This window comes from Alligator sinensis, unplaced genomic scaffold (assembly GCF_000455745.1).
Source record: "Alligator sinensis unplaced genomic scaffold, ASM45574v1 scaffold138_1, whole genome shotgun sequence".
Taxonomy (NCBI): Eukaryota; Metazoa; Chordata; order Crocodylia; family Alligatoridae; genus Alligator; species Alligator sinensis.
Genome location: NW_005841862.1, coordinates 229740 through 244200, shown reverse-complemented (window position 1 = coordinate 244200; position 14461 = coordinate 229740). Strand labels below are relative to the sequence as shown.

The 14461-nt window shown below is 48.7% G+C and overlaps 1 protein-coding gene across 1 annotated transcript in view; it reads right to left on the bottom strand.

The window, feature by feature from the left end:
• Positions 1–14461, bottom strand: part of PLB1 (phospholipase B1) — a 113446-nt gene that overhangs the window by 89824 nt on the left and 9161 nt on the right. The window contains exons 2-5 of the mRNA XM_025215868.1: positions 6582–6633; positions 5509–5595; positions 1690–1752; positions 464–546 (exon numbers count right to left, since the gene is read on the bottom strand). Coding sequence (XP_025071653.1) covers positions 464–546; positions 1690–1752; positions 5509–5595; positions 6582–6608 — 260 coding nt within the window. The 5' untranslated portion in view covers positions 6609–6633. The remainder of the gene's footprint in view (positions 1–463; positions 547–1689; positions 1753–5508; positions 5596–6581; positions 6634–14461) is intronic.

The window sequence follows — 14461 nt, the reverse complement described above, 5'->3', positions numbered from 1 at the left end:
CAGCAGGAAAAACAGAGCTACATCATGTTGCTGACAACTAGAAAGCAAAAAACTAGACAGCAAAATTATAAATTGAAAACCCCACAGCTAGTATTCCAACCCGCTCCAATGAGCTACAGCATGTAGTACACAGCCTTGCTAATACCATTCCCCCCCACTCTGCTTCCTAAGTAGCCACTCTTCTCATGCCCTGCCTCTGAGTAACTGCAAGGAGAATGAGTTGAAGTTTCCCCCTCTTGTTCACTGGGGCAAGGAACCCATCCATGCCTCCAGTCAGAGTATTTTAAGCTATGATGTGCTATTGATGGGAGAGATGTTCTATCAGAAACAAAATGCTAAAACTTTTTAAAACTCCCTGCTCATAAAACCCTAATGTATGGAGAGTTAGGCTATCATTCATATATCTATGGACTACTAGAAGAAGACTAATGCTCATTTCTCAGTTACAAGAACATCTTTTTACCTTGTTTTATTGTGAGTTCCACGTACAAGAGAGGAGATCATGAGCTCAGTGGAATCCACCAGGTTCACAAAGGCTTTCGGGAGCTACAGTGATAACGGCAAAAAATAAAACTCACATTGCAAATACTATACATTTTTTATTCATTGATTTAAATAGTACTTTTTGACTGATATTGGCAAGTGAAGATTTCTGTTAATCTACTGAACAGGGGCATCATCCTTGAGCTGGAAGGACCACCTCAAAGAATCAGTCACCTCAGTCCTAGCTAACTTCATCCATGACCCTATTTTTGAGACCGCCACCCAGTGTTATGTTAGCTCATGAAGGACAGGTATGGCATGGAATCCAGAGCAGTGACCCCTGAACTCATTTTGCATATATCACTATCTAGCCACCATGCAATAATACCTGTCATTGACTATTGACTTGAACTGGAACTGAACAGGTGGTCTGCTATTTATGTAGTGATGTAAGTTGTAGTTCCAGCCTCATATGTTTCCTACTTCTAAATCAGGATGCAGCCTTCCTACTGCATCTGCATTGGGGATACGGGTGTGTGTGTGTGTGTGTGTGTGTGTGTGTGTGTGTGTGTGTGTGTGTGTGTAGAGAAACAAAGGAAGGCTTGCAGGAATGGGAAAACTCCAAACAAAATGAGTTAATGAGACTTTATTCATGCAAAATGCTCACTGAGACTGATGAGAGGTGAGATTTGGAATAAGATTTGAAGGGAAAAAAATGAGTTAAGAATTCAGGATTTGGCCCAGTGCATTCAAAATAATGGAATTTCAGCAAGTAATTACAGGAAAAAAGTCCTTGATTCATGCTATTGACATTCCTTAGATAAGATAAACAAATATAGGAGAAAGGGCCTGTTTTACCATTGATACATGCCAATAAATTCTACCTAAGCAATACAGCAATAAGGTCCAGGAAATGGGACATTTCCCAGAGATAATGATCAGTTGATAGTCCATAGCTCAGTCAATAAAAAGCCCTTAGGAAATCAAAAGGTTTTAGGATGAAAATGAAAAGGGGTTTTGGTTTGCTTATGTCACCATTTTAAAATGTCTTTTCATCTATAAAATCTGAAAATACGCAAATAAAGCACTTAAGGACAATGGGTTGCATTTGCAAAAGCATCTAGTTATTTAGAACAACTTCCTATTAAAGACAATGAAACTTGTGCTGGAATTAGGTCCTGCCTAAAGTCAATGAATAGTTCTTACTTCTTCATATAAAAAATCCAAAATTCCTTTAAGTCTTTCCATACTGTCCAGTGAGCGAGTCCCCTGTTAAAAAAAATAATAATAAAAAATAGTTTAGAAAGTGGGTGTGAAAAGGCACATGTGCACATCTCTTGGAACTGGAAAGAAAATTCAAGCCTCCATTAAACCCATAGGAGAACAGAAAGTAATGTTTGCCATGATTGGCTCCACTTATTGAGCCAATATACTAGATGCTGCCAGTGATAGCCACATTCTGGATTCAGCATGATCCAGCACTTAGGGGCAAAAGGAATCAAGGAACCAATACTTTGATTTATCTGGCTATGATTAGCCAATTTAAACATGGGAAAGCATAGACTCAAACAAACGGAAATAGACTCTAGAGACTTAGAAATGAAACAAACACATTACACCATCCTTGGTCTTATTGGGTGCAGACAGAAGTGACATTTTTCAAGCAATCTAGCCCCTGGAAGAGCTCCACACCTGTCATAACACATGTGCACAGCTACAAAGTGCTTTTAAAACAGCTGATCACACGAAAAATTAACCCTGGTTAAATCAGGTATTACATTAAGGTGCTCAAAAGCAGAACGTTTTAGGACACTTGTGCTCCCTTCAGAGTGGTACCCATCCCCATCCCCCAGGCTTTCAGGGACCTCCCAGCTGCTGAATGGCGAGACCCGGGGGGGGGTGGAGGGTGAGGGGATGGCCCCCCCTAGCCTTATGCGCCCCCCCAGCTACCCCACCTGAGGTATTGGGGGTAGCTAGGTCGGGCCCCCAAGGCGAAGCCCCACCCCCCGCCACCTCCAGGAGCAGACAGCATTTTGCTCTGGGCTGCTGAATGGCCAGAGCTGGGGGGAGGGCAGAGTGGAACTCAGTTCCTTCATATCACAGGCCCCCTCTGGCTCCCCCAGTACCTCAGCCAGGGTACAAGACAAGGGGGCCTATTCCACGCCCCCCCGACTCTGGCTATTCAGCAGCTGGAAGCTCCCTCCCCTCCCTGCTCCCCTTCCCCTGCTGACAGCCCTGGAGGGGAGGAGGGGAGGCAAGGCAGGACGGGGCTGGTAGAAGAGCAGTTCAGCAGCCTTCTGGGAGGCTGTTGGAGTGCCGCCACATGCTGGCCTGGGCTGCTGCAGGATCCAGGGGGTGGGGGATGGTGCCAGCTGGATCCAGGGGCTGGTGCAGGCTGGGGGAGTGGGGGGACCCTCTAAAGCGCCGTGAGTTAAAGCAGGGCCCTAACATCTGCCTGTGCCCACTGAGATCATCTTCACTAATAACAGAAGATGATCATACAGATGCCTTCCTTGAGGAAAGAAATGCCTCCGTCTTAGACGGTGAGGCAGGGAAGGACCCTGCAGAATGTCCCACTCTTGCATAGCTCTTGTCCCCATGTGAGCTTTTTAAATGTTTTATCTAAATTACTCTTGGCCACCTCTGGTGAAAGAGCTTCCAGGACTTCTCTTGGTACACCAACCCATTGAGTCTAATTACTCTCATGGTTAAATTTCACCTTTTTTCAGCTCATTTCTTATTATGTTCCCTTAACTATCTTCTATGATGGCTCCTTCCTTTCCTTTTGTGTTATTGCCTCTCAAGTATTCATAGGCAGTTATCTCTACTCTAGTCTTTGAATAGAGTAATTTTAGAGAATTCATTAGAGCCCTGGAGAAAGACCATGGTGCAGGTTTTGTCATTTCATTTTTTTTAATAATATGGGCAATTTGGTGCAATCTGATGCCCACCAAAGGCACAGAAAAATTGCTATTTCAAAGGGTCTTTATGAACCAGAGATAAGAGCTGTTCAAAGCAAAGGTGGCTCTCAGCAGAGGGAAAAGCAGCATCAGGTGGCAGGAGAATATGTCACTGGACCTCAGTTAAAAGTCTGCCCCATTTCTCCAAACACCATTGGATGAATTAACTGTGCACATGGGGAAAAAACAGCAGAGAGTCAATAAGACTTGACTGACATTGGTCGTGTTGTTTTACATGGAAGGTGCTCAGGCATAATGGTGATGTGTGTGGCATACGAGTCTATTTAAATAGATTGGAAACATCAGAAAGAGAAGCAGGAAGATAATGCATGGCCCTGAATGAGAGGCAAAGGCAGACTACCTTTCACTCTTCATCAGAAACTAATCTTTAGCCCATATAGGGAAAGCCAATACCACTGTGGTACAGTGCAAGCAATAAGCCCTGCCCACCCACTCTCCTCTACACAGGTCAACCCCAAAAATGAAGTGATGAGGATAGCTGGGAAGCCAACACCCACCACCATGCTCAAGTCCTGTTTTCCCAGTGTGCTCAGCAGAGGCAGGGCAGGTCTCCCATCTGGTCTGACTCAGCCTAGTCTCTGAGAGCTGACCAAATCATTAACTTAGGCAATGTGGTTGAATATAATTGACCTATGCAGTCAGCGTCTCCAAACTGGGGGCACCCACCAGCACATTGGGCAGTGCCAACTCTTGCATGCTGACTGCAGTGATGCAGTCATATGCCAATGCAGCACCAAGTGCTTTTGTGGCCTCCACTAAGGGTGGAGGCCAGGGCTATGACCCCAGTTGCCCCTCTCAGTCATGCTACTGATGCTCAACAGTGAGATCTTAGAGCATCCCCAGGGTGTCCTCATTGCTTGATGCATGCAAAATAAGTCAACATGGGAAGGTCTTTTTGCTGCAGCAGTGAGACTGAGTTTCCTGCAGTCACAGGGCAGACATACATTAAGTTACATGAGACATCTTGCTAACTCTAGTTTGCATATCAGAACCTGATGTGGGACACTGACTGCATAGGTCAATTATATTCAACCACATTGCCCAAGTTAATGATTTAGTCAGCTCTCAGAGACTAAGCTGTAGACCAGATGTGAGATCTAAGCAAGAAAAACCCCAGTGCTCAAGAAAATGGTGCTGGACTTTCAATGGCCACCACTTTCTTTGAGTGGGTAGGAATCAGAGGTAGACAAGAATATTCATTATGAATAATTATTTAATTGAATCTAGTTATTTGCCACTTTTGGTTACAGTCTTTTAGGTATCCAATTTCCATCTCTATAGTATATGGGCCAAGAGATGGTTGTCTTCTCATTCATTATCAGAAATTAGTTATCAAATAGCTTCTGCAGATAATTCTTGCTCTGCAGCTCATTCTCTAGAAGATCATAATGAGCCATAATTCAAGTTGTTTTCACTGGACACTTCAGTCAGATTGTATGCCTTGGTTTCCTGACTGGATTGGGATGACTCACACTCTCATTGCATGGGCAGATCTATGATTTTGAAAAAAGGGGACGTAGATGTTGTGGTGCCTCATTGCATATAAACACCACACATTTTTCTCCAGGTAAAAAGAAACTAGAAGGTTTCCTAAAATGATAGAGGCCTAAGGCCTGTTCCAGACTGATGCAAAAACAAATATAACTTTATTGGAATGAGTTGAAAACAATCTGCAAGGCTGTGAAATAGGAGCTACATTACCAGAAGCAACTAACAAAGAGTAGAATTGTAGGAGAAAGGATAGCTTGAGTAACAGAACATCATCAAGACCATTAAAAAGGAGAGAGACCTACAGAATGAATAGTTTAGAAGGAATCAGGTAGATTTTAATGAGCCATGAAGTCAAGTGACTCCTTCAGTGCTGCCTGATTAGAAATGCTGCTGCTGCTGCCACTGCTAGGCAGTTGGTTTTAAACTTTAGGTGGACCAAGAATCAAAGCGGGTGCAATTGCACCAGTGCACCCACCCTGGATCCACCCCTGCCCAGGAGTCCCAGATCTTAGCTGCCTGCTATGACTGCTAGACCATACTTTAGACAGCTTACCTGGTAGATTGAAGCACAGGGAAGACATGGGTCTTCAGTACTAAAGAAAACGGTGATTAGCTTCCAGTCATTTTGGAAATCTATCACCTGGCAGGAAAGAGAACAAGAGGAAGAAGATGGCACACAGTAAGAGGACAAGAACCTCAGTCATCACTTTCTTTCCTCATCCTGCCCATTTTAGCTCCATGGGACTAGTTGATGATGCAAACAGAAATCTGAAGCCAGCAAACCAGCTGTGTTCAAATTATTTGGACACCAGTGATGATAGAAATGTTATTCCACCTGAGGACCTGGGCATCTGGGGCTAGTTCACTTTAGCTTCACATCCCAAAGCCTAACCTAAAAGCATTGACCAGGAGGTTCAATTTCATCTAGTTTCCTACTAAAATCACTGCCCCACTTTCCAGCCCAGCATCAATATAGTGCCTTTGAGCTCCTAACAAAAAGCAGTGGGCAACAGAATCTATTTTATAATCACTTTTGCCATTTAAGCAAAGATTGGTTGGTATGGTCTACAAGAAAATAAGTGCATGAAGCTTCAAGGTAGGATTTTCAAAACACTGAGCCTTAGCCCAGTTCTGTTCTCCTTCATGTCAGCCACCAACATCAGCAGAATCAATCTTTCGCAATCACTGGGGATTTTGAAATTGGAATCCAGGAGTACTCTGAGGAGAAGTGGGGGACACTGTATTATTGCTGTATTCCAAGAAGATTCCTCAGGAGCCCAGGTACAATCATGCAGTACAGATCATAGAAGTCATAACATTGTTAATCAATAGGAACTGCACCGAGATCACTATTAACCAAGCACCTAGAATACCCTGGCAAAACTGTAACAAGGCAGGACATCTTCCTAAGTAACACTGGGTACTTTGGAAAGGACAAGTCGATTATTATTTTCAATCAAAACATTAGTTTATTATCCATGAATAATTAATAGTCTCTATTACTAATTGATCCTGTGTGTCATGTTCAAAATATTTTGAAATTCAACTAAATCTTGTCCCTTTGCCTCTCATGAGTGCCTGTGTTCCATATTGGGTTCTTTGAAATGTTCTGTATTGCAAGCATACCTGACTCTGTTTCATATGCTGCACCATGTCTCTGGCTTGGTTTAACAGGTCTCTGCAGAACAAAAAGAAAGGAGAAATGGTCATATCTTTTGAAGGTAAAGATTTGGCTGATTTTCTGCATGTAAATAACAGCATGGGAGTGAGAGTCTAATTTGCAGATGCAACTGAGTTGGTGGATATCTGCCTACCCTCATTTGAAACCAAAGAAAAATTGTTTTTGCTGATGAAAAAAAAGAAAGACTTTTGACTTTTTATAAAGGTTTCTTAAGGGAAAAGGGAATAACAATCCAACAAAAAAATAAAACACTGCCCACGCAGGGGTCCAGGTACAACAGACAGAGCCTAGGGCTATGGTGTGCAAGCCCTGCCCTCACAGTCTAAAAAACAAAAACAGTTGTACAACAATAGCCCGCTCAGACCCCTGTCAGTACCCTGGGAAGGGGCAAGAAGTATCACAGCACGAGGACTAAACGGATTCCCTCAGCGCTGCAGAGCACCCCCTGAATGGCCCAACGTGCCTGGACGGTGAGTACTGTCCAGTGGAGGACCACGGGTTCAAATTCCAGTGTCAGGTGTGCCTGGACCAAGATTTAAAAGAGTCTTAGGGCATCATCAAAGCCAGTCCCAGCAAGCTGGTTCCTGTGGCTACTGAGGATAGCCATCTTAGCCTGACCAAGCAAAATGTTGGCCAGGCAGATAACACCCCGCCTCTGCCGCCTGGCATGGGAAAGAAAACAAATAGGTGGTATCTATGAGGTCCAAGTCTAGCGCCTCAAACAAGGTGCCAAGGGCAGCCAAGAGCAGCAGTAGCCGGGGACACTTGGGGAAGGAATGGAATAAATCCTTTTCTACCTCCCCTGGGCAAAAGAGACAGGCCACTGATGCAGTCGGGCCCATGTGGCAGATGAGAGTGCCAGTGACCAGTCCTGCATGCAGCAGCCACCACTGAAGGTCGCCAGTTCATTTGGCAATGGGTAGCTTATAAAGTGTGTGTCACACAGGGCGAGCTGGTGCGAGTGCCAGTGCCACTAGGTGCCACCTCCACTTCATGTCAGGTCAAGTGGCAAGGATGCGAGTGTGGTGGACACAAGCCACCCATGTGTACAGGGTTTTCTGGGGAAACACATCAAGATGAATCCCAGCATCACTGTCAGGAGGCACAGGAAAAGTCAGTAAGCTGCCAGGCCCACCGCCCAGATCGTTATCCACACCTGGGACAATGGGCAGTGGTGGAAAGAGCTCTCCAGAGATATCTCCGGCAGGGATGTCCCACCGCACTCAGAGGTAATCCTCGATGGCAGCCGCTGCCTCCACTGGCAGGGTCGCCTGCACGTCCCTCAAGAGATGGGCGGCACAGCGAACCGAATGCATGACCAACCGGGGAGCCAGAGCCTCGGCTGACAGTCAGTCCAACCGGGCCATATCAAGAATTTGGCCTAGCCAGACCACAAGTGATGGGATGAGAGAGTCAGTGAGGCTATCAGACCTGAGGCTCGACAGCCTGTGGTGCAGGGCCGCGTTGTAGGCAAGTGGTTCCTGCAGCAACTGTGGAAATTGCAGATGTCTGGCCTGGGGTTGGAGGTGGAAGGCAGCTCGCCAGGCCTGCACCAGACTACAGTAAAAGGGCAGGAGGATGCCCCAGTCCAGGAAGGCAGGATCCAGGAGATAGAGTTCTCAGTCAAACCCGAGGTTCCCTACCCGGTGCAGAAACACACAAGCCAGCTGCTGCCAGGGAGGGCAGTCTTCACAACACAAGAGATTCTGGAGAACCTGCAGGTGGAAAACAGCCACTCTACTTGCCAGGTCAACCAAGCCCTGACCTTCCTCAGCTGTAGGCAGATAGAAAACAGCTTGGGGGAGCCAATGGTGTCCACCCCAGAAAAAGTCCACCAGCAGTCTGTGAAGCTGCTTGAGTAAATCCGGCGGGGGATCCAACATGGCATACCGGTGCCATAAAGTTGCAGTTGCCAAATTGTTCACAATGAAGACCTGCCTATGGTAGGAGAGGTTGGGCAAGCGCCAGTGCCACCACCGCACATGCGCCTTCACCTCCTCACTGAGGCCTTCCCAATTCCAGGCTGGGAAGACTGATGGGCTGAGGGACACCCCCAGAGCTTTAAGGCCCTCACGCTGCCAGGCAAGACCCCTAGGCAGGTCGGGGGGGCGGGGGGGGTGATTGGTCCACACACCAAGGAGTAGGGTATTCCTCTTAGGCCAATTAACACGAGCTGAGGAAGCACGCTCATAAGCATGCTGACAGTTCACCAGCAACTGGACATCACCCTGGGTGCTGAAGAGAATGGTCACATCATGTGCATACACTGTCAGCCTAACTGGTGGGCCACTGGCCGAACCAGAGTTCAATAAAAGAACGAGGCCAGTCAGATGCCATCACAGAACATGAAGCAGGGGCTCAATGGCCAGAGCGTACAGCATTCCTGAGAGGGGGTAGCCTTCGTAGATGCCCTTGTGAGCTGGGAATGGAGCACAGAGTACGCTGTTCACTTTCAAAAGATTGGAGATGTCTCAGTACAGTACCCAGAGGGTGGAGGTGAGGACCGGTCCAAAGCCAAAGCCCTCTAGGGTCTGAAAAAGGTAGCTGTGGCTAACCCTATCAAAGCCATTTTCCTGGTCCAAGGAGACGAGCCCAACGTTCAGTCCAAAGAGGTCCGCGGCTGTCACCAGGTCACGAAGTAGGAACAGATTGTCCTGGATGCTCCTGCCCAGCATGCAGTAGCTCTGTTCAGGACTGATGACAGGCTATGACAGTACACAGTCAATTGGCTAAGGCTTTGGCCAGAATCTTGTAGTCGGCACACAGAAGGGATACCAGCTGCCAGTTCTTAATGCAGCCAAGGTCCCCTGTCTTTGGTAGCAGGGTAAGAGCCACCTGGCAACAGCTGACAGGCAGGATGTTATCAATAAGGCTCTCATGAAATACGTGCAAGAGGTAGGGGCCAAGGAGGGGCCAGAAGGTCTTATAAAACTCAGCGGGCAGCCCGTCGAGCCCTGGGGCTTTGCTCATGATGAGGCTCCCCATAACAATCATGAGTTCCTCCAGGGATAGCTCTTGCTTAAGTTCATCAGCCGCTATTGGACACAGCTTGGGAAGGCCATAGTGTAAGGGCTTAGTGGACTCTGGGCAGAGAGGTTCAGCCGCATACAGGTCTTGATAGAAGGCTGCAGCGTGACAGCAGATCTCAACAGGATCTGTGAGTATCCGGCCATCCAGAGTCTTGAGATGGTCAAGGATTTTCTGCAAGGCCCAGCTCTTTTCCAGGTTGAAAAATAACTGGGTTGGGACATCAGCCTCTGCCAACTCTTGGCAGCGAGCACAAATCCTCGTGCCTTGGGCTGCGCCCTCTGCCAGCTCCTGGAGGTGCTTCTTCTGAAGCTTAAGGCTCTCAAGTAGTCCTGTGTCTCTACCAGCATCACATGGGGCCACCTCAAGCTTTGCTACATCCTCCTCCAACCCTCAGACATGGCAGCGGAGCTCGCTCATTACCAGCTGTATGTATTGCTGGCAGAAAGCTCTGATCTGTGCCTTCCCCCACATCTCACCATTGCTTCCAGGAGGCAAATGTGGTTCTCACAGTCTCCCATGTCCACCAGAAATAGGCAAAGCATCCACCAAAGTGAGCATCTTGCAGCAAGGTGGTGTTAAAACACCAGTAGGGTGCCCAGGAACATGGTCTGCCAAGGAGACTCAGCTCGTAGCAAATAAGACTGTGATCTGAGAGGCCGGATGGAATAATGCAGCTGCCATGCAGGACTGGCAGGCAATGCTTGGCAACATACAAGCAGTCAAGGAATGCCATGGCAATCCCACCAGTAGGCCTGTGCAAAGTGGCTAGTATTTGCTTTGGATTCGGATTCAGCCGATTCGAGGGATAGTGATTCAATTTGGCGATTCGAATTACTACCCCTGATCGATTTAGCTGAATCTGATTTGGAGATTTGGCTGCTGCCGAATCAGCCGAATCTCCAGATCACACAGGCCCCATCCCCCTCCACTCTCAATGGTTGCCCTGCCCACCCCAGCTCCCGGCTCTTTGGGGAAAAAAAGTCCCTACTGAGTGCTGCCTGAAAGGGTGGGGGGGAGGCGCAATCCCCACTGCCCCATACCACGTGGGGGGTTCTGTCATGAGACCCACCAACCCCCACCTGCTCTCCCAGTCCCCACCATGGATGCCCCACCTTCCCCAGCTCCCGGCCCTTTAAAAAGAAAAACAACAACAAAAGCCCCAACTCACCAGCTGCTCCCCAGCTGGGGGGGCAATCCCCACTACCCCCCCACTGCCCCACGCTGCATGGGGGGGATCTTCCACGAGACCCCAGTCCCCACTATGAGACCACTGCAGCAGCTGGTGAGTGTGGGGGGTTTTTTGGGGTTTTTTTTTTCCTTAAAGGGCCAGACCTGGAGCAGGCAGGGCAGCCATGGGGGCGGGGGCTGGGGGAGCAGCCGGAGAGGGCAGGGGCGATTCCCCCCCCCCCACGGCCAGACAGCAGCTGGTGAGTGGAAGCTTTTTTTTAAAGAGCTTGGAGCTGGGGTGGGCAGAACAGCCATGTGGGGATTGTGGGGGTGGGCAGAGGTCGAGGGGTGATCAGGGGGCTGAGGGAGCAGGCATGGAATGGGGCCTGGCAAGGGTCCCCCCATGGTCCCCCCCCTCCAGCCCCCCTTCCTCCCTACTTACCAGCATGGAGTCTGGGTCCAGCTCCCTGCTGCAGTGGGTGGGGACTGCCCAAATCACCAAAGCTCTCCAAATCTTTTCTGAATCGACTCGGAGAGCTTCAAATTGGTCCTCTGATTTGATTTGGATTCAGAGATTCGGTCACTGAATCAGGCCAAATCTCCTCCAAATCGAATTAGCGTCTGAAGCTGCGCACAGCCCTACCCACCAGCGGTTGCCTTTATCAAAGTGTACTGCCTTGCATCAGTGTGGAAATGGCACCAGATGTCCACAAAGTCCCCTGCTTCCAAAGCTGTCCGCAGCCACCAGACAGAGGACGGATGGCCCGTTCTGGTCACGTTGTTCATCAACTGTGCAATTAAAATCCCTACCCAGGAGGAGAAGGTTGTCATTGTCAGCTGCACTCCTCAAAAAGTCAGCCAGGGTCTCAGGAAGGCTGTCCATTCTCACCTGGCTGTGGGCTCATAGATGTTAATTAGGAGGAGGCAATGTTGTGCTAAAGTGATATGAGCAGTTAGCAGATGGCCAGACCTCTTGGTTACTGCTGAGTCAGGCATCAGCTGCAGTGAGAAGAGGATTGTGACTCCTGTGCTGAGAGAGGTGCCATGGCTCAGGAATATATGGCCCTTCCAAGTGGCATGCCAGTCAGCTAGACTAGCTGCATCAGTATAAGTTTCTTGCAGAAAGGTGACATCCAGTTTTTTCTGGTGCAGGAAATCAAAGAGTGCCATCCACTTCACAGGGTCTCTGCAGCCATGGGCATTGCGTGAACCAAAGGTTGTGGCAGCCATGCATGAAGGGTGTGGAAAAGGGGGGCGGCAAAGCCAAGGGAATAGAAAGGAGCAAGCATGCAGGACAAGGAGAAAACCAGGCCTATAGCTTGTCAGCTGGCACTGGTCACAATAAGTGCCCAATATCGCCTGCAAGCTTGCTTAGGTGAAAACTATATCACTGCATCCCCACAGTAGAGTGCAGAGCCACTGCTGCAGTCTTAGACACCACAAATGTCTCAGTTCTGGGAACTATTTATGTATATGCTGTGCAAGCCTCCAGTGGTGCTTTGTCTGGTTTAGAAACTCAATAAGGCTTTCAGCTGAGTAACCAACACAGGGAGGTTCCTCAGAAGCAGGAACAGGTTTCACCTCCAGGGTGGGGACACTCCCTATTGAGGGGGGCACCATAGCGGAATCAGAGGATGCCATCTCTGGAGGCAGGACTTCTGTTAACTCGTCCTCAGAAGCAGAATCAAAATCCAACCCCAAGGAGGAGGAGCTGTATATGTCAGGCACTGAGAGCCACCAAGTCCCAGGAGGAGCACTTGTCCCCTCATCAGGATCCTCAGCATCAGGATCTGTGGGAGCAGCATTTTCCAAAGGGGTCTGGGAGGGGACATCAGTCTCTGATCTCTTGGGTGGGGTGCTCTCATGGGCCACACACTCTTGCTCCCGGAACCGCCTGTGGTTCCCAGAGGGTCCAGCCTCCATACGAGCATCATCATCCTCAAGGAGCTCAGAGGTGGGGGGAGGGCCGTCAGACTCTACCACCACTTCCCCCACCCCAAGGTCACCTACGAGTACCCGGGGATGCCAAGGAGGCAGGAAGGGGCCCGGGGTGGGGCTGCTCACTAACCTCAGCTCCCCTTGGAGTGGTGGGGAGTCCTTGAGGGGATAACGAGGCCTTTTTAAAAGACCCCTTTTTTCTGGGACTTGCCCTTTCCAGCAAGAGGGGTCAAATCTTCCCCTGAGAGGGGAGGAAAAAGGGGGCCTGGGTCCACCACCACAGAGCTAGCTGACTGATGAAACAGGGAGTGACTGGGAGGAAGGCCCTGCAGGTGGCTCTGCTGTGGCCAGCTTCTTCTTTGGGCACTGGGTAACCAGGTGGGACTTGCTGCCACACCAAAAGCATAAGGTATTCCCAATGGCGAGGTAAACCTCGTAATGCTGCCCATTAAACAGGAAGGACATAGACTTGGGCAAACCCCGACCCTCTCCATTGAGAATCATAAACAGCTGCCTTTTAAAGGATAGGACATGCCGAAGTTCAGGGACCTTGCTGCTAAGCAGCAGTCTACAGACTGGCCCTGTAACCATGACATAAGGGCACAGGCGGTTAGTGAGGTCATCATCTGAGAGAAATGGAAGCATGTTTGAGGCTACCACATGAACGGCCGGCATGTCTAGGGGCGTTGCAAGGCAAAACACACCCCTGACAAACACACCTGCTACCACAAGTTCATGCACTAAAGCAGGGAGATGATGGGGTCTGAACTTGTAAGGAGTGACCTAGAAACCTCTACTCGGAGACGATAAGAAGAAGAGAATGCCATGTGAAAAATGCCCATCTGCAATAAGGAGGAGACAGTCTCAGATAAAGGAGGCTTGAAAACAAAAGAAGAAACAGAGTACTGGGTTAAAGGGCTCATTAAAATACTAAAAATCACACCCCTAGGTGGGGAAAAAGTATGCTAATGAAACGCATATCTATGTAAATGAGATACATGGCTCAAACACAGGTATAGAGACATGCTCAGTAAAGGACTTCTTGCGTCACTCACTTATAACCAATCATTAAACAAGCACGCTTGCGAAGGCTTGAAAACTCCTGTATAAAAGATGCTTAGAAATAGTGATCTGGTGTGCTTGTTACGTGAACTATTCCGCTTGCACCTTTTATTGCTAGCAATAAACCTTCTTTGTACTTTCACCCCTGGTATCTTTATTGGCCTTTGCATACCGGGCACGATCCCAGACTTGAGCTGGGGCACAACAGTTTTTGGCGACCCAGATGGGACTGCCTTAGATAAGGCTTTGCCCAGACTAACTGACGACCAGACGACCGCTCCTCTGGAACGAATATCAGGCGCGCCCCGGGATCTCTTTTCCCGGTAAGACTTTTGCTTCAGGGGGAGCTGGATCGCTGAGGCGGCAGTAGCCTAACGGTGCAACGCCATAGAGTGAAAGTACCAGTAACAGGCACTTGAGTGAGATGGTAGAAAGGGCATAAGGCCTACCGTCAGTACGCCTACCTGGGATTATCTCTGTAAATATTCTGTCTGGCCCGAGTCCAAGACCAGTGATTTTTCCCCTGTGAGGACGAGGACTAAGAACAGATCCCTGGATCCCAGGTAAGTCGGACGGTCAGAACCGGGAAGGCAGCCCTGAGATGGGTACCATTAACAGTAAGGTTAGG